We start from the raw sequence: 23915 nt of genomic DNA, 5'->3' as shown, positions 1-23915 counted from the left end.
AAGGGGTTCAGAGTCCTTTGCAAATAGAAGCTCTGTGTTGTGGGGGAGCGTCATTATTATCATCCCACACTGTCAGTCATTCTTGTTGCAAGGCTTTGGGACAGTTTTTACATACATTTGGTTTATTCTAGAAAACGTAGTTTTCATATAGCTTCTGGTTTCATTCCTACATCTTGGAGAGGAAACCTCACAATGACTCTAGTGGGAATATGGTCAGAGAGGGTGGAATGTTCTGAAATTACCATTTCCCAGAGTTCCCCAGAGAAGCAGGTTTTCACGGGAGACATCCTCCCCGAAGGGCAGCAGAGTTGAGATCTGCCTTGCAGGGGCGATTCCTCGCAAATGGCTGTTGTTGCTCTGGATAAAAAGAAACATCTGAGAAGCCCAAGGCACTTGGGGCCTAATATCCTCTACCAACCGCTCAAAGAGTCAATGGGGACCTTCAGTAAGAAACAGAACCAATGTCTTGGCAGTGTGCTCACTTTAACAGGATGAGGAAATCTTTTTTTCCTTCCTGAAGCTTCAGATCCGAGAAGGTCAAGACACCACATCTGAATTTACAACGTTATCTTTTGTTTACCATAATAGAACGTTGTCCTATCCGTGAGGGTGTTAGGGAAATTTTGAGTATTTGGAGTCACCGATACTGTTTCCCGACGAGGGACACAAGGTTTCTTTGTTGGAAGACAGTAAAAGAGCAGAAAATCTCCAAACAGGGAGCTCCTTGGTGGTTCTCTAGTTAAAGATCTAACTCCATCATCGCAAAAATGACTTTTCTAACAGGCAACAGCTTGGGTGGATCTCAAGGGGGTTATGCTGAGTGAAGAAACCCAATCTTAAAAAGTTATTTCATCTATGATTCCATTTATATTACATTCTTGAAAAAAACAAAATTATAGTGATGGAAAACACATCAGTGGTTGCCAGGGCTTAGGTCCCCAGCAGAAGGGGTGGAGGCCTTAGAAGGGGAGCACGAGGGAGCCTTGTGGTGGTGGCACAGTTCTGCATCATGACCAAGGTGGTGCTTACATGAAGCCACACACACAGCAGTGCTTATAAAACAGGTGAAACCTGAATAAGCTGAGTGGGTTGTCCCAATGTCCATTTCCTGGTTTTTACATGATGCTGTAGTTATGCCAGATGTTACCACTGCGGGAGGCTAGGGTCGGGGTCACAGGGCCTCCTGTACATTTTTTTTGCAACTTCCTCTGAATCCATAATTATTTCAGAACATAAGGGTTTTTTGGTTTTAAATAACCTTTCTAAACCCACAAGTCCTGAGTGTTGAGATTCTGGTCCAGGAGCATGGTGGACCACGAGAGAGGAAGGAAGGGAGAAAGGAATTTGTTTCTAGTTGTAGGAGGTTTTAATAGACACATGCTACACATGCACACACACACGCACAACTGACCAAAGACAGCCGTCCATCCCGCTGGTGTGTGAGGTGTCCGTGTCTCCTCCCTCGCCGGGCAGAGTGACAGGAATTGTCAGGAGCTGGCGGTGACAGGATAGGTCTGTCCTAAGTGCCCAAGACACCCTGCTCTTTGAGCACGGCCTTGCCTCTATACAAGCCCAGGTCCCCAAGAAAAGCATGCAGAAAATCACTCCAGCCTCCAGTGTACCTCTCTGGGTTTCTTAAAGCAAAGCACAACCTGGATTTTTCATTAAAAGTACATGTACATGCACATCGTAACACCTTCAGCTCTTACAAAGGGTGTGTCTTCGGTTCCCTCCCACCGTCGCCCCAGTGCTCACGTGCTCCCCTCAAGCACCTCCACCGCCGGTGTGATAGCTGATTAGACGGAAGAGCTCCATGCCTGTATGTGAAATGTCTGTCTTTTTCATACAGATGTTAGCATTCTGTGCACAGTTTTCTCTCTTACTGTATTTGAAAGTAGTCCTGTATCAACACTTACAGACCTACCCTGTTCTTTTTTAACAGCTCTATGATGTCCCACCCAATGAATGTGCCATAAGTTGTTAAACAGCCATCCACTGATGGGCATTTGAGTGATTTCTCCTCTTTTTCTGGGCTTTTTTGTTTTTTTGTTTTTGGGGTTTTTTGTTTGTTTGGGTGTTTTGTTTTTTGTTTTTTGTGTTTTTTTTGTACTGCTTTGAGATGAGCCTCTTGTCCAAAATACAAGTTATTTTAAATGTGGTGATAAGATCTCTGTTTCTCTGGCCATTTTTATAGTGTGACAGTGATTCTTCTGCCTTGCTTTTGCCTCAGGCTTCTGCCTCTTGTGGTCTCTAAGTCTTCCATCAGCACTTTAGTTGTGAGGGTTACAGCAAGGTGACCCTTTTCCCTCCCTTGAGTTTCCAAAGTAACTCATAATCTCGAGTCTACCGCCATAGGTCCATTTTCCTTCGTAAAAATGGCTGTTAAATATTGTAGCTATAGTGTTGTACTGTACATACATGCTCTATTCACTTATTTCAACAAAACTGTGAATCTGCAAACATCTGGAAATGTGTGCGTGATCGTGGTAGGGGACAGTACGTTACCTGCTGATGTTCTGATGATTTTATACAGGAACGTGTATGCTGTGTCAGAGCTGTCATTTCAGAATAATGTCAACAGAACCCTTTCTGTGGGTAAAGGCTAATGTGTAGTGGCATGACTTCCTGTCCATTTCCTTGAAATTGCCGGGCTGGACGAGACACGGTGGGGGTTAGACGCCCCAGAATCCCCAAGTCCTCCCTTGTGTTGGTGGGGTCGGGCGGGGGACAGACCTACAGGTGGCCGTCAGGAGAGGCCGGCCATCCACAGACACCACGACCACCCCAGCACTCACTCCAGGTGTCTCTAGCAGTGTGGCGACCTCACCAGCTCTCAGAGCAGGAGAGGAGCCTTGTTTCAGTTATTTCATAGGAAGGTCAGCGACAACAGCTCTCCAGAGGAGGGGAAGGAAGGGGGCCGGGCGTGAGCGAGAGCTGGCCCTGCCTGGTGGTCTTGTGTGCCAGGGCCTTGCCACTTCCTAGCCTGTGTTCAGACTTTCCCCGTGAGCTTCCCAAAGGCCAGCTCTCGACCTGACGTGACCCATGTCACGTAAAGAAACCATTGTGTTTGCCATGCAAACGTTAGGTATTTTTACTTCCCTCCAAAGAGCTGGGAGGGAAAAATATGACGTAGAACGTGTGGCAATGAGTTTCTGTTCCTCCCTGCTAAGCAGGGTGGCCCCACTCCCATCTATATGGAAACGCTGGCGGGGGCCCAGGCCGCTATAAATAAGCATCCTGACTGCTCCAGGAAGGCTGGGCTTCCTCATTTTTTTTAAAGTGGAATTTGTAACAGCTTCTGCCCAGAACATTTGTGTCCAAGGTCCTTTCATCTCCCAGGCATCCTGTACAACTGCCATGCGGCGGTTTTGGAGGGCTTCCCGCTGCAGCTGGGTCACAGGACCGGCCACACTGGCCCAGCCTGCTCAAATAAAGAAACGATTATCTTCCTTCTCTGACCTCTGTCTTGTATTTAGATATGAGTCTTAATAGCATCCCTTCTGAGGAACAAGCAGGAAGCTCCTTTGTGCTTCTGCCAAAAGGCGCATCTGTTAGAAATGGAGCACGTGTGTTAGAAGTGCAGGAACCCTGGGGTGCCGGGGCCAGCTGTGCCCCAGGAGTACGTCTTTTACGCCACTGTATCCTCAGACCCTGATGGCCTGCCTTTCCCTCAAATTGACTGGCAGCACAGGGTTACAAGAGTGCCAGGTGATAAACCGTAGGAAGCCACAACAAATCTGTGATACCTGAACGGGAACCAAGACAGAGATCAACAGAATGAAATGGACCGGTGCTACTCAGAGTGATCTGCAGACCTGAGGCTGGTCCGGGAGCTGTTACCGTCCAGGACAGGATAAGGAGCCTGGGCTTGGCACGTACATCAGCTGTGTCTCTAAGCACACAGTCACATTATATGACCAGTTTTTTGGGAGCAAGACTTCCTCAGTGAAGGAAACAGTGTGCTGGTTTATATTCTGTCCTGTTCTTCGCCTCATCACCGACAAGTGTTTTGAGTATCTTTGTAGTGAGTAGTCCTGAAATCACCCCTAGTATAATATAGTGTGAAAGAAAAATCACAGGCCAACAGGGAAGGGAAGTTTTACTTAACAGACTGGGTTTGGAAAATTGGCCCTGTAATTTTTTTAATGATACATGTGATTATATTATACACAAAATAAATTATGGATAGTTAAAATAAATTATGAATGAATGGGGAAGAAAATGAAACCTTGAAAAGAAACCAGAAGAAAAATCTGGCACCAATGTCACAGTGTGGGAAAGCTTTGTTTTTAAATATCTTTTCAAATTACAAAAGTAATCAGTGTTTTTTCTGCTCTGTGTGTTTACTGCACATTTGGGGCCATCTCTTGTGCTCTTGAGATCGGCAGAGGCGTGAAAATCAAACTTTCCCCGCTGGGAAGCCCCTGGTGGAAGTTCCAGAGCACTGACGGCTGTCCCCGTGCAGTCCTGGGTGCTGAGACTCCTCTGGTTTGGGGGCTGCAGCATGAAGACTCTGGGAAGCAAGACTTGAGAGGGTGTCACTCCTCCCTGCTCCCACTTGACCCACCCTGAGCCCAGGACAGCTCTTTCCAATTTGGTAGTGGCGGGAGCCCTTCCCAAGAGGAAGTATAGTGGAAAGGTTGAGCTCCTCTGAGGAGGTCCAGAAGGAGCACCCTGCTGTTCTCGGCATGCTGGCTCTGGTAATGATGAGAAAAAGGACTGGGTGGGAGGCCCTCTCAGACCACAAGTATTCGCAGTGCAGAAAGGAAGTAAATGCTGCTTACGACTTTGGGATCTGCTCTCAGGAGCACAAAGGATTCCTTCACCAACAAGACTGCAGAGAGACTGAGTAAAATCAGCAGCCTGTTCTTCCAAACGCACACTTTAGAACCGTGTGTCCATCCATCTTTACAGCTCTGGGTACTGTTTGAAGAAAAAAAGAAAGATAGAAAAAGCTAGATGTAGACTGGGACAGTGAGCCAGGCCGAAGGAAGGGGGCCCCTCGTGGGCTGTGGAAAACCATGTGTGGCCTCCTGGGGCCTCAGGCTGTGTTGCTGGGGAGAATCTCTATCACCTGCTCCCACGAGCCTCGTGGGTGCTCAGTGACCCTCTGTGTCTCGATGTTGCAGGCCTGGCACTGGTGCCGAGGAAGCTGTGTGCCCACTATGCCTGGGACGCCGGCGTGCTGAGTCAGGCCTGGCCGGCCGTGGACCCGCAGTTCCTCCAGCAGCCCGACGTCGTGCAGATGGTGGTTCTGGTGAGTGTCTCCCACAGCCCCCAGAGCCGGGCAAACCTACTGCCCACATGGCCCAGGTCCGGAGGTTTCTCTCCAGGCCTCTCTAGCCCACCAAACCCTCTGCCCAACCTTCCGGTCCGTCTTCCTTTGTCAGCACCTTCAGTTTTGAGGTCGCTGCATCCCAAAAGCTTGTGAGCATAAAACTTGTGGTCCTCATGTTTATGAAAAAGTGGGATTTCTAATGAATAAAAGTAATTGATCATTTAGACCTTTTATCGCGCAAATAACTCTTAGTTTATGCTTTTGTAATTTTTATATGCTTGTTTAATCTGAGACCCATTATGAGGAATGTCTCTTAAATATGCTGATGTGGCAGAAGAGGGAAAGAGGCTGAGGGGTGGAGGACCTTTTAACGGGAGCAAGTGTCTCAGCCACAGGGAGGGCAGCTAATTTCCATCCCAAGTTTAACTCTCAGCACCCTGAAAGGTAGGCATCGCGTTCTCATTGTTTTCAGTTGAGGACACGGGCTCAGAGGAGCTCACCCTGCCCACGTTCGCTTACTCCTCAGTCGTCGTCAAGTCACCTACTCTACGTCAGGCATGGTGCTAGGCTCTGGGGACACAAAACCAAACACAACAAACAGGGTCCCTGCCCTCAAGGAGCTTAAAGGCTAGTGGGGAAGGTAAGGGAAAAGAAAAAGGAAAGAGAAGAATAAATAAAATGACTGCAAACTGTGAAAAGTGCCACGAACAAGCCCACCCAAGGGCCGAGGGACAGCAAGTCCATGTTGGGAAAGACAGTGTCGCCCAGGAAACGGGCTCCTTCCTGGCCACTCAGTCTCCACACCACCTCCCCTGGCACTCAGTTCCTCACTGCCTCCAATTCACCTTCCCACAGGGGAGGTGGAGGGGCTGCCCAGCTAGGCCTCTTCCAAAAATCCTCAAAACCAAACACAGCCTGTGGCACAGAGAGACGATTTCTTTAACTTGAGTCATATTTCTAAGTAACTTGTGTACCCCTGAGAACTGGTCCTCAGCACAGCTGAGAGATGGCAGCTTGAGACACTGAAGTTCTAGTCTGAAAATGTCTTTCCATTTTCAATCATCACTGCAGAAAAGGCATTTAGTTTTGCTAACTGGTAGAATAATTGTAGACTGTCATTGAAATGAAAATCTAAGATTTAAAATGCTTGTAGGGCTCCTGGAGAGAGCACCCACCTGGAGAGCCTCCGGGTCAGGGTGCCGGGCTACGTGGCAGGACTTCTGTCGAGGTCCGGGTTCTGTGTCCAGGTGATCTCACTCGGTGCCGTGCCCACAGCACAGAACAGTGTAACTAGTAACGGTTCAGCTGGGCCTGTGTGCTCTGAACCCAGAGGCTCCTCATCTTCCTGGAGCCCAGCACGCAGGAGGGATGGTCCGCAGGAGCACACGAGCTGTCGCACACACCGGGAGTTTGTATAAGAGCTTGGGAGTCGGAGCATCTGGGACGTAAGTCTCGGTTTTGCAGAATACTTGATTTCTCTATGTCTCAGTGTCCTCGGTTAGAGAATGGAGGCCAACACAGGGCCTGCCTTACCCGGCTATTGAAGGAATTAGATGGGATAATGCCAGGAGGTACTTAGCCTGCTTCTGGACACGCTAATGACAAAACCCACTAACCAACAGGTAGTGAGCACTGACTAAGAGGCAGCTGCTGCTGTTTTCCCCTTTCACAGACGAGGCAGTTACGTGCCCAACCCCATTTTACAAGTGAGGAGACAGTAGCAGAACAGGGCTTAATAACTCACTCAGTAAATGCTAATTGTTGCTAGTGTCAGCATGGCCACTGCTGGCAGTTGGGGTATTGGAAAAGGCATCCTGAAGAAGGGGACGTGGACCTTGGCTTTGAAGGAGGAGCAGCATTTCCCTCGCCAAGAGAAGGAGCAAAGTCAGGGAAGCCCTCATTGGGCATGAGCTGTGGAGGGGCTGGAGCAGAGGCAGAGGTGGTGCTGGAGAGAAGACGACTGTCTCCCAAGAGGACGGGGGGTTGGCAGTGGAGGGAGGGTCCATGGGGTCAACCCATCTCCACCGCTTGGTGGAGGGGGCCCTTGGGTAAGTGGCTTCGCCTCCTGTCCCTTAGCCTCGCCCTTTGTAGAGTGGGGATGGAGTGGCTGTGCCCTGCCTCACAGGGTTTCATTGTCCTTAGCCAATGCAGGCAGCCCTCCAGTTGGTGAGTCGTGGTGGGTGGGGTGGGGGGAGCAGGGCTTGCGGCTGGGGGCCTCCAGGCAGCTGCTGGAAAAGAGAACGATGCTGAGGCCTGGACCAGGACTGTCATGGTGTGGTAGTGGCAAAGTCGGAGCAGCAGAAGCTTGCATGGCCACCAAAGGGGGACTGAGAGACTTTATTAAAGTCAAACAGTCGCTGTTTGAGGTGATGCCATGTTTGTTTCCCACCCAGTGATCTAGGCTAACGCAGCCCATAAAAATGCCACTGCGTTCTCCATAAATCTGAAAAAATGGAAGTGGGTGATTAAGCGACCCTTGATAATGTGCTTTGGTTGGATCTTCAGAAATTATTCCTAGTAATCTGTCATAATACAGCGACTTTAAAAGAAATGTAAGTGTTCTGAGGGGAGCAGTGGGATGGAGGCTTTGAAGCAGGGCTGTTCGGTCATGTGTCGCCTTCCTCGGCTGGAACATCAGCTCAGATCTGCTGTGAAGGTGATCTTTGTCGAACCAGTATTCGGTGAACACCACTGATGTCTGGAGCTGTACTGGCCCATTTTAAGCGAGTTGTATGGGATGTGGGTCAGGTTTCCTTGTCGTCACACTTGAGCGCCCCCTTCTGAAGCCAGTCACCAGAGAGGGAGGTTGACTGTGTTCCCCAGAAAGTAGTCCACTTGAGACCTGGGTAAATCCTCGATGGCGCCCCCTGTAGCCAGATCTGAGCTTGATTTGATCTTCAGTAACACGGTAATCCCTCTTCCCCCGGATACAGCCTGCCATCTCCTGATGAGGACTTGTGACATGATTTCCACCACTGCCATGGAGGGGGGCTGCTCAGGAAGCATGGTGCCTGCTCCCTCTCCCTCCCCCTCTCCCAAGTGTTCAGGCATTAATCCGACCCATCTAATTGCACTTTGTTCTTCCGGGAAGCTGGGAGCTGCCTTTTCCTTCTCTCTCCCGTGCCCCATCCACACACAGAGGCAGCGGTACCCTTTGCGGGTGGTGGGTATTGGCATCAAGCTGCCTGCCTCTCAGGACTTTCCTCACGGTTTGTCTCGACTTTTCTCCTTCTCAGATCAACAACAAAGCCTGCGGCAAAATCCCTGTGCCCCAGCAAGTCGCCCGGGACCAGGACAAAGTCCACGAACTGGTTCTCCAAAGCGAGCTGGGTATCAGGCTCTTACAAGGAAGAAGCATCAAGAAGGCCTTCCTCTCCCCCAGAACTGCCCTCATCAACTTCCTGGTGCAGGAGTGACTGCAGGGACACTGCAGCTGCCACAGGGCCTGTGAGGCCCCTCCTGCAGGCCTGGGGGGACGGGAAGGAGTCTGAGGCCCAGGGACAGGGAAAAGCCAATGTCTTGAATGTGTGTCTTCGTCCCCTGACAGGCTGGCGTCAACAGGGTACCTCTGCAGCGTGGCCTGGTGCAGGGGAGAGGGTGGGTGTGGGCAGAGGAGAAATATGAGGGTGGGCAGGGGGAGCCTGTTCCTCCCCTGACCATTGCAGGGTTGGGGAAGCGTCAGGCCGCGGGTGAAGCCACTAGAGATTCGGCTGGGCAGGAGCAGGAGGGAGAAAGGAGGAGCAAGTGAGGTGAGCACGATGCCTCTCGAGCAGCCTGGGAGCCTGGACCCAGGAAACCACCGCCTTAGGCGCATCCCAGGAACATGAGGCTAAACAGGGGAACCACGGGGGCTCGGGAACAGCCACTGTCGAGCAGGTAACAGAGCCTCGGCATCATGGTGGGTGGTCTCCCACCCTCAGGTTAGTTGGAGAAGACATTTGGGTCGTGTCCAAACATCCACTGTGGAATGGACACTGTGGTCTTCAGAAGCTGCTCAGAATCGAGGCAAGTGGTGTTAGTCCCGCTGCCAGCATCCCCACCGCCCCTCAGCCCTGCCGGGCGGGCTGCTTCCTCCCCAGCGCAGCTGGACGCTGAGACTCAGGCTCTTGGGTGAAGCACCGCTTCCTGCTGTGACCGGTGAGCAGCACTTCCTAACCACTCCCTCAGGGTATAAAATTTGCTGTGAAGTGAAGCGGAACCAAGCTGGTTCCAATCCTAGACAGAACCCATCTCGGAGCCCGCTGCTGCCAGACAGGGAGTCTGCTCACGTGAGCCCCAGATGGCGATGCCACCGTGGGTGTGGTCCCCAGAGGCAGTCATGAAGAAGAGCAAGTTCAGCGCAGAGGGTGGGACGGATGCCACCCGGGCACCACCTCCTGTGTTTGAGCCAGAGCAATCAGGCTGCCAGGGAGACACCAGGACTGGACCCGTGTCACTGCATATTAGGGTAATCCTGGCTTTCTGTGAAGTCAGCACGGGTGGTCTCACCAGAACTGGCCTAAGCCACTGATTACTATTTAATGGGGGGAGGAGGAGGAGAATCTAGCCATTCTGTGGCGCTGAAAATCTGTGTTTGTTCTCTGATGGCTTTTTCTGAAGTAGCCTCAGATGTGGTCCCCTGCAGTTCAGCAGTTAACAGATGATTTTTTTTTAATGGAATAAAGTGTTTGTCATGTACGACTTTTGGACATATGTGTGATCTTGGAATAGCCACCATATTCCAATTCTAGGAGTTAATCAGCAACACATGAAGGTGTTCCAACGTCACCAGAAGCCTTGGCTGTGTGCCTGACTCCACATGGAGCGTTACAAAGTGAGATGAGTGTGGAACTTACAGAACATGGGAGACGACTCTGACTCAGGAACATTAGCAACAGCAACTGCCTCACTTGGCTCAAGCCTAATATTCTGCCTGGCCCCCATGCCCAGAAATCCTGGTTTAATTGATCTGAGGTGCACTCGAGCATCAGGCAGCGTAAAAGCTCCACAGGTAATTCTAATGGACAGCAGAGTTTGAGAACCACAGGAATAATTGATGCATTTGAACCATGTCTAACTGGTCCTTTCTCTCCCTGACCTGTGGCTTAACTGGAATGAGCTTGGTCCAGGACTAAAACACGACAAAGTAGAGTTTGGAAGGACTAGGACCAGGGGCCAGAACTCCCGAGCAGGTATTTAAGATGTTCCCAGAGCTGGGGGGAAGGTATCGCTCAGGGGTACAGTGCTACAGTGCATGCTTAGCATGCACGAGGTCCTGGGTTCAATCCCTAATCCCTCCATTAAAATACATAAGTAAACCTAATTACCTCCCCCCTGGAAAAAAAAAAAAAAAAAAGATGTTCCCAGAGCTGACTTGAGTGTACATGATCCCTTTCCGTGTACCAGCAAATGTGGATTAAATGTAAGCAAACAGATGAGGATATTTGGTACAAGGAGGAAGTGAGTGTTTTGCTTGATTGTCTTGTTTGTTCCTAAAGTAAGCTAAGGTCTTGGGTCTGTCAACAAGATGAGGGTAGGGGGCCCTTTATCTGCACATAATCTGGCCAAAGCAATGGGTCAGTAAAGCCTCAAGGCCCCTGGACTGACCAGCATGGCTTTGGAGAATTTTTTCTGTAAGAGGATAAAACTTTCAAAACAAGAGCTCACTGGTGCTACTAAGAGATAGTTGGAGTAATGGAACAATTGAACAGAAAAATCTGATCCCTTGGGTGAGGCATGATCTCAGTCATTTATTAACTGTCTTGCTTAGGTCAAAAACTGGGCTCAACAAGTTCGCTTGCATTATGTCACTTCATTTCCACTATAACTCAAGAGAGAAAGAATTCTTCTCTCATAAATATGAAGAAACCCAGGTTCTGAGGTTCAATAATTTGCTTGGTTTCCACAGCTAATAAGTAGAAGAACCAGATGCAAACCCAGGTCTTCTGACCACCCACTGTGTCTGCCAGGCCCCTTACCTAATTGCCCATCTTGCTTCAAATACACGAGTCAGGAAAATTGAGATGCTGGCTGGAAGCTGGCATCCTGAGCAGAGTCTGGCCCAGGCTCCCCTCCTGTGAAGTCCTCCCAACTGGAAATCACAGCAGTGCCCTCTGAACAGGGACGGGTGGCAACTAAGGCCAGGAGCGCGGTGTTGGTCCCTTAGGACTGGAGGTGAAGGTTGTTGCCAGACTAGTAGAAGGCCCAGGCTCATGGGTGATGTCAGGGTTGTTCCATTGGGGAAATAAGTAAAGAGAGTTTGTGCACAGGGAAAGAGGTGGCCTTGAATCCCCTCAGCAAATGTCACGGCCACAGGAGCCAACTGTCTGCCAAGAAAAATGAAATTGATCCCAGAGACCCTAAAACAGTAAGTGAGTGGGGAAACCTCATAGGCATGCCTCATCCCAACCTAAACAGACACCTTCAAGGAACTAGTGAAGGAAAATAGAGCACATCCAGTCAATGGAAGATGAGGCAGCAGGCAAAAAATCATTTTTTAAAAACGTGGAATATGGACATTTTCTTATGAATAAAGCAGTATACTTATACAATATGATCCCAACCATAATTGTTCTTTAAATTCCAACCCTGCAAAGAGAGAGAGAGAAATCTGTCCACAGATCATTGGTTACGTAACCTTATACGTAATCTTTCCTTCCGTCTACTTTTTTCTCGTTTTTCTGATGTCTTATTTCCATATTGGGGGAAAACCATCAAAATCTACAATTTTGTGAAGATCCAGATGAGCTAAGGACCTGTCCCCTTGATTTGCCTTTTTTTCTCCCACTCAGGGTATCTGGCTGTCCATGAGGATGTGCCCTGGTTAGAATGTGCCCCTTCTGTTGCATAGAGTGGAATCCAGAGAAGCAAAAAGCATCCCCACGAAGGTATTGTTTGCACAGTCACTCAGTGTGGGTAGATGTGGGAAGCTCCGTCTCATCTCTCAGCCTGTGGTCTTGCAATCTGAGGACAGAAGTACAGAAAGTAACATTCCCTTCATGGGACTCTCCTGTCCTTACTGGACAAAGCAATTTGGTGGCCAAGAACATGCACTTTGGAGTCAGCCAGACCTCTGTTCTCTGAGGCTCTGTCACTTAAAACGTCATGACACAGGCAAGCCATGCAATCTCTCTGAACTTTTGTTTCAGCAAATGTAAAACCCAGGAGTAAAAATAATAGTACCCTGAGGTGTGAGGATGAAGTGAGATAATGTGTGTAAAGCACATGGCACATAGTATGTTCTCAGTAAATGGGAACTGTTTATTATAATCAGTCTTGCCTGGATAAGGATAGGTTGATGTCTAGAATGGGATTCTCTTTGGTCAAAAAGAAGAGAATGTTTAGAAAAGGATGACCCCAGGTACAAATGGCCGTCCTGGCCATCCCAGGCCTGTGAAGAAGAGTTTTAACCACCAAACTTGGAGGATTTTGATCCTGTTGACAGAACCTGCTTTGTAGTGTTTTCAGCTCATGCCCTGAAACCTTAGTGTTACCTACTCATGTTATGTAATTATAATATATGTTATATATTGCAATGCTTAGTACTATCTGCTCTCCATGTTCTGGGGCCATGCCTCCTCCTGGTTAGTTTCCATCTGTGTAACAGTGATTTCTCCTTGGTGCTGGAGACCTTCTCTTCCTTACATGGTAGCCCAGTGTCATGAAAGGCTTAACAAGGGTCCTGCAAGCTCCCAAACCTCCTTTGGGCCCCTCTCCTTCCAGCATCCTCTTCTGCCCCAGGACACGTGGACTGTGACATGGGAAGGGATGGGTCAAGGGATGAAAGGCCAAGAGCTGGAAACGGCAGGTGTGACCCAGCCTGAGCCCTCAGATCAAGTCCATTTTGGCCTGGCTGCCTATGCCCAGAGTAGGTTTCCCTGAGCGGCCTCTGCTTTCTTCCCTCAACAGCAGTCATTGGAAGGGGAGCTTGGTTTTTGCTGGGGGGACCTCTTGACTGAGTGGAGTGGCCACCATTCTTGTTGCCTCTGCTGCTTTGGCTTGTATTTTACTGATTGATGGCCTGAGGCTGCTGGAAGCAGATGGCGCAGTGATGTGACCTGGAGGAGGCTTGGGCCGGGTGGAGAAGCCCACCTTGCAAGCTATTCATGGCCCAGGGGCTTCTCAGCAGGCCTCCAGCCCAAAAGCGGAGCATCAGAAGTTGGCTTTGGTCCTCATTTCTAGGTAGTTTGATTCCTGAACTGAGCCCAAGTCGGGGTTACAAGGCCACGAGCACACCCAGACAAGCAGCAGCATCCAACCGGGCTGACGGCCTTCCTGTTAGGCCAGAGTTGGCCGTTACACGGGCCAAAGAGGGCATGGTGCGTGCACCAGCTGCCCTGGCCTCCACTGCCAGCTGCCCTCTTGGTCTTTCTCCTCCTAGGAGGGAAGGGAAGGAGGCAGACAAGGCTACGGGGTCATTCTGTGCACCAGGCACCGTGCAAGGGGGTTTGCTACTGCTCTTAAATGCTCACATTGATGCTTACGAAGTGGGAATTATGACCCACATCCTATAAGGAAGGAAACTGAAGCCTAGGAAAGTGTAGCGAATTACCTGAGTCACGGCACTGGTGACTGTTCCAGCCAGGATTCAGCCCCAGGTCTGCCTTTCTGTTCACCGCTCGTGTTTTCTCCACAGCTCCAACCTGCCTTCCGGAAGGGAAGCGGTGGGGTGTCTTGGGAGGAAATATGGCTTGTTCTTGTTCTTTCTGACCCGGGAATTCTGAACTAGAGCTCTGGTAGGTATGTGGCCTGGCAGACTTGTCCCTCCTGGAGGAAGGGGGCTGAGCTTTTGTACCCTGAATCTGTCTGTCACTTGAGGGGGTGAGGGGTTAATAACTTTCTGGGCATCTTGGGATGAAGGGACTCCCATTGGCTTAGGGAAAGTTTCCAGAGAGGGACACAGATGGGCTGTCAGCAACCAGCATGCACAGGAGCTGGGGGACAGGCACTCCAGCCTGTGATGAGGAGCTGGGGGGCGGGAGGGCATCCAAGGTGACCACCATAAGAAGAAGGTGAGTCCAAGCCTGAGAAGCAGCGAGTCTGTGGGTAAGGAAAGGCTCTAGACAGAAGCAGAATCGCAAGAGACGTGGAGTGAGCACAGGATGGGATCAGGACAAGCTGAGACCCCTACTACCCCTACCCCCAACCCCACACCCTGCACCCTGCACCCTGCCCTCATGCCTGCCTGGGTGGCCTGAGGCAGTGCCCCGGCATTCAAGGCAGTGGGTGAGACCAACCTGGAAGGCATTATCATCCCCCTGTTGCAGATGACAAAACCACAGCTCAAACAGGCTATGACTTGCTTGAGGCCCTATGTTAAGTGATGAAGTATCTTGACCCGCATTCTGTGCTCTTTTCACTTGGGGGCCCCACCCCCTCCCCTGCAGGAAAAGCCGGGTGTTACCGTCAGGCAAAATGTAGCTCAGGAGGTAGATGCTCTTAGTTGTGGAAGGCATGGGGTAGACAAAATGAGAAGAGTTTGTGTTCGCCTTTCTTCCTGTGAGAAGAGCAGGCAGAAAACATCTGTTTCATGGTCTGAGTCTCTGTCTGATGCTCAGAGGGTGGGCAGCCAAAGGCTCTCATCCAAGCTGATGAGTCTGGAGATCAGAATCTTAGGGTGACCAGCAGTGAGTAAGAGGGAGTCCCCCCGGGTGGGTGGGTGGTGACAGTGCCGGCAGGGAGCCTGGAGCAGCTAAGGGAAGGCCAGTCCTGTGGGCAGCGGCCTGGGAGCCAAGGGTGGGGCCAGCGATCGTCCAGAATGGTTGACCTCACTCCGGGTCTCCATCTTCTCTGCCCACGTGAGGGAGGGGATGCAGGGAATAACGAGGCCCCAGCCAGGCCTGCTGGGCCTGGAAACCACCAGTCATGACTCACCTCCCTTGGTCTCAAGCCCTGAACTTGAATTTCGCTTCTTGTCAGGCCTCTGGAAGAGCTGGCCTGTACCAGACACTCAGTGTGCAGGAGCCACAGCCTGAGATTCCCTGATACCAGCAACAGTAATAACATGTGCCATTTAATGAGGACTAATTATGCACCAGGCCCTGTTCTGAGTGCCCTACCACAGTAGGGGCCCCACTCAAGACCACACATGGGAGGGTGGCAGAGCTGTGATTCCCACCTCGCTCCATTCCATTGCTTCCCAAAGGCCTTGGTGCAAACCAGCCCTCGAACATGCTGGGTTTTCCAAGATAGTCCTCATTTCTGGCCTTCCCTCCAGTTGTCCCCAAAGTACTATAGAACCTGCCAAGCTCACACTTGCTGTCTGTGGACACCTGGGTGAGCACATCCCTGGTGCCTGGGAAAGATCCGGGCTCTCTCTCTGAGCCTGGGACTGAACACCCCCAGGGAGCCATCTCCCCTGGCAGACAGACAGAGACTCCTCTGGGTCCCATCAGCGGGACCTAGAAGTCAGGGGGTCAATTTTGCTTCACTCCACGTACCGTGAGTAGAATCCCATGGAAGGGAGCAGGGGAGACCCAGCCTGGGCCTGTGGTCACAGTAAGAGCTACCTGGCCTCACAGCAGCCCAAGCCAGTGTCTTCTCCAGAACATCCTTTCCTTACACCACCGAAGAACCCCATCTGGGATTACTCAGGGATGGCCCGCCCTGGCCACACCCAAAGGTGGACTCGCTGGCCACACCTGCTGCAGCTGTGCCCTCATGGGCTGCTCTGAGGACCAGGAGGAGAACTGGGATCCTCCTTCGCAGACACTGTGAGGTGAGGGGGGAGTGTGAGTGTGTGGAGTGGACACTGGGGTCAACAGGGGAGGTGAAGGTGGTATATAATTCACAGGGCCTGGAATGTCATTCATCAGGGAAAATGCAACTCCCTTCCAGTAGAAACAGGGCCAAGGTGGGCTCCGGAGGCGGCTTGCTGTCAGCGGGCAGGACACACGGTGCCACCACACAGAAATAGTCTAAGTAGGAACCTAAGCCAGGTGTCACCGAGTATCTCCATTATTAGTTGTCAGTTTCCAGGAAATACGTTAGCTTTCTAGTAATGCTATAATTGACTTTTTTTATGGCCTGAACGTTTGTGTCCCCCTACAATTCCTATATTGAAACTGTGCTTCCCAATGTTATGGAATTAACAGGTGGGGCTTTGGAGTTTAACTAGGATAAGGTGAATTCACGAGGATGCAGCCCTCGTGAATGGGGTTAGTGTCCTCATGAGAGTCAGGAGAGAGCTTGCTTCTGCTCTGCATTCGGCCTTGTGAGGACACAAGATGTCAGCCGTCTGCAACCTGGAAGATGGTTCTCACCAGAACCCCACCACACTGGCACCCTGATCTCACACGTCAGCCCCCAGGACTGCGAGAAGTCACTTTCTGTTTATCAGCCACCCAGTCGAGGGTACTCTGTTATAGCAGCCGTAACCAAGACAACTACTGTCGTCTCAGGCATCAGCAAACATCTTAGGAGTCAGTCCCCCTCTTAGGGAACATAGTGACCTCTTAGTTACCAGTTGCCTCGTTATGACCCATAGCACCTTAGTGGTCTGCTGGTGTCTTGATTGTCCAGCAGTCTCCTTTAGCAATAATTTCTTTTTAATTATCAGCTAACTGATAATGTAACTATAATAGATAAACCCCTAAACCTCGCTGGGTTCACACGGCAAACTGGTTCTCACTCCCGTAAGTGTAATTCTCTGGAGAAGGGAGCAGAGGAGGGATTCTATTCCATTCTGCTCCAGCTTGTCAGAGGAACCCAGGCTGACGGAGCCTCTGCCATCTTGACCTCTTGGCTCTCAAGGTTGCCCTGGACATTGATGTCAAGCCCGCAGACACGGAGAGAGGGAGATGGAATCTCACAAGGAGGTTTTTATGGGCCGGGTCTGGAAGCGGCAGACATCACTCTGCCCACTTTCTCTTGGCCAGAATTTGGTCACCTGGTCTCAGGGGGCTGGAAGATATGGTCCTGGCTGGGCAAACAGTTCCCAGTAACAACTCTACACAAGGGAATGGGAAGCCTCATCTCCAGTGGGCAGCTAGCTGCCCCCGTGCCCAAACTCTTGGTTGTCAGTGTACATCTTAGTTGTCTTCTAAATATCTCAGTGATCTGCTGACACCTGGGTTTACAGGCATCTCCTCAGCGATGACTGTTTACCTTCTGAATCTGTGAAAGCTGCTAATTGTGGCTCTGAAATAGTTTGCAGTCAGACTCCTCCATCTCCTGCCTGCCCAGTGCAGCCCTGCCCTCTGTCCCAGACTCCAGGCCTTGCTCCAGAAATGGACGAAGTCACAGACCTGCTTTGTGCCACTTTATAAATGACCCGTTTTTACTCCAAGGTCTGTTGGTTGGTCTCCAGTTCTCCCCACTCTCCTCCCTCCGTGAGATTCACACGTTGGTTAGTGGAGACAGTTTGCTGTGTTTTGCGGTTTGGAGGGTGTAGGGCATTTTAAAAGGTAGAGAAAGGCAGGTTTCCCACACGCCCTGCAGGAAACCTGGGAAATTCTTCAGATTCCTGTTTCTGAAGGGTCAGGGCTGTTTATTCAGGGTGGAAACGTGACACAGCCCTAAATGCTTCACCGGGTTTTGGTCCTTGGGGGACTTATACCTCGCCCCACAACTCAACACACACTCTCCCCACACACACACACACTCCACACACACACACACACACACACACACACTCCACACACACAAACTCCTCACACACACTCCTCTCACACACACCACACACACACACTCCTCTCACACACTCCCCCCACACAAACTCCTCACACACTTCGTACACATACAACACATACACACATAGCACATGAACACACACCCCACCTCAACACACACACAGCCCACACACAACACACACATACCACATACATACAACACACTCAACACATCACACATACATGCTATACCACACACACCACATAACACACCCGATACCACACACACCAACATACAACACACGTACGAGGCCAAGCGCTGGGCTCGGCACTCCGGCACTCCATAAGTGCTTAGAACATGACAGCAACCTTCTGCTTCCCGCTGTTGCCTTGTTTTCCTGGCCTGAGAGAGGCCCTGTGGGAGGGAGCAGAGGAGGAGAGGATGGGTCAGAGGCCTGACCTTGGTTCCCTGCTTTCCCCTCCGGCAGCCCTCCCTTCCCCTTCCCTGCAGCCACTCACAGGTGGTCACAGGTGGGGCAGGTGAGCTGAGGCACAACCCTGGGGCGGGGCAGGGGTCAGAGGTCTGGGCCGTGGCCAGCCTGGGGTAGCAACAAACATAAGCCTCCCACAGGGTAGCCTTGGGGTCAGGGAGAGGCAGAGGCGGGAGTGGAGTGGGGGGAGAGGGAGGCGTCCTCACTTTCCAGATCCCATCTCTTTTTTTATCCGGGTGGTGATCTTTCCCAGAGACGGAGGGGTCAGTGCAAGAGCCAGGAACACGAGCCGGAGGCTGCTCCCCTCCCCGCACCTTGTGTCCGTCCTCCTGGGAGAGCAGTAGCTCCGGGACAGATTGCAGGTAAGGATAGAGAACCCCAGGTCCCCTGCAACCAGGTCACCTGCAGGGCTGAGCACCCCTGCATCGGCTGCCGCAGCCCCACGGGCTGCCATAAACCTCTGAGCAGCTGGACTTTGCTCTGTGCTGTGCTAAGAAAATACACCTGAAAATGAACAGTTAATGGCAGCATTTTGTTTATTTGTGGTACTTAAGATACTGGTGCACTTTAAAATTGATGATGTCTTTTCTTTCTTTTTTTTTTTTTAATTTTTGGGCTTTGTTGTGTTTTTTCCAAGGGGTGGGGGATGAGATTTGTTTGTTTAAATGGAGGTACTGGGGATTGAACCAAGGGCCTCCTGCATGCCAAGCACACACTCTAGCACTAAGCTATACCCTCCCCGATGATGTCTTAAAATTTGATGAAATATGAACATGTATTCCGTTTATGTCTACTGAATACCTTGAGTTAACCTCTTAAGATGGCATTGGCCCCACTGTATTGACATCATGCTGGTGTCTATTTTCCCCACAAGACCACTTCCTTGAAGACTGAGCGGTACCTTGGTGACCTTCAAGTCTCCAGACCTAGCACCGTACACAGTAGGGCAGCTTGTTAATGGCCTGACATCCTGTGGGTTTGGGTAGTCTCCGGCTCCTGTGTACCGTCCACAAAGGTGCTTGCTCATTTGTTTTCTGGGAGAATGGAAAGAGTTTGAAATCCCTAGACTGCTTCTTCAGTAAGGCTACAGGTGTGGTTGTGTAGGTTGTACACTGCACAAAGGTTTTCGGTCAGGGAGGCTAGTGGGACTGAAATCCTGCTCTGCTGGCCAAGCCATGTGCCGATAAGCGCCCAGAGCACGCAGGGTTGTAGAAATACGCTCTGGAGGTGTTCGGGATTTGCTCCTCCACCGTTAAGCAAAATCTTCCCTGCAGTGCCTCTCACCTTAGGAGTCCTTAGCAGCAGGTCAGGATGGGCTGAAAGACTGACCTTCAACATTGATCCAAAGTCTTGAAGTGATTCCAAGGGTCGAGAAGTGGTCACAGACTTTTGGATGAGGCTGGGTGGTGCAGGACAATGTTGAGTTCTGATTCTGGCCCTAAGTGGGCTCGGTGACCTTGAGCAAGTTGTGAAACTCAGCAGAAGTTTTTATCTCCTTAGTTACAAAATTGACCCAGTGATGCCAACTGTTGGGTGAGATGTGTGTCCTGGGTGGGAAAACTGCTGAAAATAGTCAGGGGATATTTTGTAAACTGGAAACTGCTGAGCAGTAAATGACAATCTGGAGGTTTCTCTGCCGGGAGAACAAAAGGATGGCAACAGGATGGTTTCCTGCTCGGCCTTTCGGTTAAGGCTTCGGTTCTGGCTCCTCTCGCCTGGGCTGCCAAGAGTCACTGTTGAGCGTTAGCCACCGGGCCTTATTGGAGCGCATCAGCCTCTTGCAAATATAATCTGTGTGTGTCTTAAAGTCTTGATTGTCAAGAGCTGGGCTGACCCCAGGGACTGGAAGCCCCCAGGGGAGGGAGCTTTGACCAAAGGCCACATGGAGATAGTGTGAGAAGGCAGTGAGGAGCTGCTGGGGGAAGCTCTATGGGTTTGTTTGTTTGTTTATTATTTTATTTTTCCTATGGATTTATTTTAAGGCTGGAAAGAAGGAGCCATGTGGGAGCAAACTGTGGTGCAGTAATTGGGGTCCAGCAGTCCCAGAGCTTTACTTGAGTATTTCCCCTGAGGCAGGAATGAAAAGGAACTAAGGTTTCTATTTACCACAATGCTGGGGTCACAGTCCAGGGGAACCAAGCCAGGAGACGGGTGGGGGACAGCCATGTGTTTAGACCAATAAGAGCCTGTTGCCCTGTTGGTGGTTCTGGACCCTCGCTATGAATCACAATGCAATGGAAATGGAATAATGCCAGATTGGAAAACAGTAGCCCAGGGGCCAGTAGCTTATAAATAAAGTTTTATTGGAACACTACCATGCTCGATTATTTATGAATTTTCTGTGGCTGTTTTTGCACAGAGTTCAGTAGTTGTGACAGAGACTCTGTGGCCCACAGAGCCTAAAATATTTATTATCTGGCTCCGCCCAGAGAACGTTTGTTGAACCTCAGAATGATGGATGGGGCATTGGGCTTGGGGAGTCCGAACACTCAGGTTTGAGTTCTGTGCACCTGTTCCTTATCTGGTGCCCTCAGGCAAAGCTTGAGTCTCTCCAAGCTTCATTTCTTTACCTGTGAAACTGAGTGGTACTTAATGCCCATTCTACCCAGTTGTCGTGGGCATTGAATAGATAATATATTTATTAAATCTCTGTGAATTATTTTTAGTGGTTATTTTAGATATTACAATATGCACTCTTACCTGATAGTCGTCTTCCTTGAGTTAATGTTGTAGCACTTCTCAGTGAACACACTGAACTGTTTTTACAACAGTATCCCCTTCTTTTTGTCCAATTATGGGCCACGGTCAAACTATTTCTATATATTTTATAAATGCCACACAAATTGATTATTATTTTTATTTTAAACAGCCAACAGTCTTTAAGGGAATTTTAAAAAGAAAAAATTTGTCTTTTATATTTGCCCAAATTCTTGCCATTTATTGTGTTCTTTTTTTTTTTTTAATTGAAGTATAGTTGATCTACAATGTTGTATCAGTTTCTGGTATACAACCTAGTGATTCAGTTATACACATATATATTCTTTTCCATTATAGGTTATTACAAGATACTGAATAGAGTTCCCTGTGCTGTATACAGTAGGACCTTGTTTCCATTTCTTGTGTTCTTGATTCTTTGTGCAGATCTGGTCTTCAATCAGAAACAATTTCCCGTTGACTTAGAGGGTTTTCTTTAGTGTTTCTTACAGTGCTTCTGCTGGCAGTAAATTCTCTCAGTTTTTCTCAGCTTTTGTTTGTCTGGGGAAAGAAATCCTTTCCCTATACTTTCACTGGATATAGACCTTTTGGTAACAATCTTTTCTTTCAACATTTTAAATGCCATTCTGTTGGTTTCTGGCTTTCATTGTTTCTGATGAAACTTAGTTATTATTCTTTCTGTTGTTCTACTGAAGATGTCCTCTTTCCTTTGGCTACTGTTAAGGTTTTCTCTTTAACTCTGTATTTCAGTGGTTTAAGCCGGATATCCCTAGATGTGGTTTTCTTTGTCTTGTTTTGTTGGTGGTGGTTTTTTTTTTTTTTTTTTTTGGCCTGCTTGGGGTTCATGAGGCATCTGAGAGTTATCTTTCAACAATTTGGGAAAATTCTTAGCTGTTAAATCTTCTAATAGTTCTTCTGCCCCAGTTTCCCTCTCCTCTCTATCTTATATGTCACTTACATATATCTGGGACCATTGATACTGTCTTGCAGTCCTCTGATGCTCTGTTTTGGTCTTTTTTTTTTCCCCCTTCTTTTCTTTCTTTTTTGAACAATATATTTGCACGCAGTTGAAAGAAATAATATAAACAGATCCTGTACCATTGACCCATTTTCCCCCAATGTTAACCTCGTGCAGAACTGTAGTACACTATCACACCCAGGATAGTGAAATTAATACAACCCACCGATCAGATCAGATTTCCCCAGTTTTACTTGCAGTGATCTGGTGTATGTGTGTGTTTGTGTGTGTTTAGTCCAACGCAGTTTGATCGCAAAGTAGGTTCCTGTGTCCACCACCACAGTCAAGATACAGAACAGTTCCATCACTATAAGGGTCCCTTATGTTACTCTTTTATAACCACCTCACCTCCCTACCACATCCCCACCCCATCCTTAACCCCTGACAATAGCCAGCCTGTTCTCCATCTCTATAATTTTATCATTTCAAGAATGTTACATAAATGGAATCAGATGGTATGTAGCCTCTGGGACTGCCTTTTTTTTTTACTCAGAACAATTCCCTTGAAATTCATCCAAGTTCTTGCATTTATCAATACTTCATTCCTTTTTATTACTGAGATGCATTCCATGGTATGCACATCCTATCTGAAGGACATCTGAGTTGTTTCCAGTTTTTGGCTATTACCAATAAAGCTGCCATGAACATTCATGTACATACTTTTGTGTGAACATAAGTTTTTATTTCTCTGGGATAAATGCCCAAGAGTACAATTCCTGGGTCATATGGTAATTGTATATTTACTGGCATGTTTTTGAATTCACTGATTCTTTTTTATCCTGCATCTAGTCTACTGTTAAACTTATATAATGAATTCTTCATTTCAGATACTATATACTTTAACTTTAAATTTTCCATTTGATTTTTTAAAATAAGTTTTCATTTTTCTGTTGAATTAGTCCATTTTTTCCTATATATGTCTATCTTTTTACACGAATTCTTTAAGATATTTCAAGGTTTTTGAAAATACCTTGTCTGCTGATCCCAACATCTACATTATGTGTGGATTTGTTTCTTAATTTTTTTTAATTGAGTTACAGTTGATTTACAATGTTATGTTAGATGTACAGCAAAGTGATTCAATTATACATACATATATATATTCTTATTCAGATTCTTTTCCATTATAGGTTCCACATTCAAGATATTGAATATAGTTCCCTGTGCTTTACAGTAGGTCCTTGCTGGTTATCTATTTTATTTACAGTAGTGTGTATATGTTAATCCTCAAATCCTAATTTATCCCTCCGCACATCCTTTCCCCTCTGGTAACCGTAAGTTTGTTTTCTACGTCTGTGAGTCTGTTTCTGTTTTGTAAATAAGTTCATTTATATCGTTGTTTTAGATTCCACATGTAAGTGATATCATATGGTATTTGTCTTTCTCTGTCTGACTTGCTTCACTTAGTGTGACGTCTCCAGGTCCATCCATGTTGCTGCAAATAGCAGTATTTCATTCTTTTTTATAGCTGAGTAGTACTCCATTGTATCAATATAGTACGTCTTTTTTATGCAGTCATCTGTCAATGGACATTAGGTTGTTTCCATGTCTTGGCTATTGTAAGCAGTGCTGCTATGAACTTTGGGATGTGTGTATCTTTTTGAATTAGTTTTCTCTAAATATATGTCCAGTAGTAGGATTGCTGGATCATATAGCAACTCTACTTTCAGTTTTTTAAGGAACCTCCATACTGTTCTCCATAGTGGCTGCACCAATTTACATTCCCACCAACAGTGTAGGAGGGTTCCCTTTTCTCCATATGTGGGTCCGTTTCTATTACTTGTTTTTTTCCTGATGAAGGATCACATTTTCCTGCTTCTTCACAT

At 48.6% G+C, this 23915-nt stretch overlaps 1 protein-coding gene across 1 annotated transcript in view; it reads left to right on the top strand.

The window, feature by feature from the left end:
• LARS2 (leucyl-tRNA synthetase 2, mitochondrial) overlaps window positions 1–9958 on the top strand; it is a 132546-nt gene extending 122588 nt beyond the window's left edge. Inside the window, 2 exon segments of the mRNA XM_064496639.1 lie at window positions 5130–5257; window positions 8515–9958. Of these exon segments, the coding sequence (XP_064352709.1) occupies window positions 5130–5257; window positions 8515–8694 (308 nt within the window). The 3' untranslated portion in view covers window positions 8695–9958.
• The last annotated feature ends 13957 nt before the right edge of the window (window positions 9959–23915 follow it).

This window comes from Camelus dromedarius, chromosome 17, assembly GCF_036321535.1.
Source record: "Camelus dromedarius isolate mCamDro1 chromosome 17, mCamDro1.pat, whole genome shotgun sequence".
NCBI classification, from domain to species: Eukaryota; Metazoa; Chordata; class Mammalia; order Artiodactyla; family Camelidae; genus Camelus; species Camelus dromedarius.
This window is presented reverse-complemented; position numbering and strand designations above follow the sequence as displayed.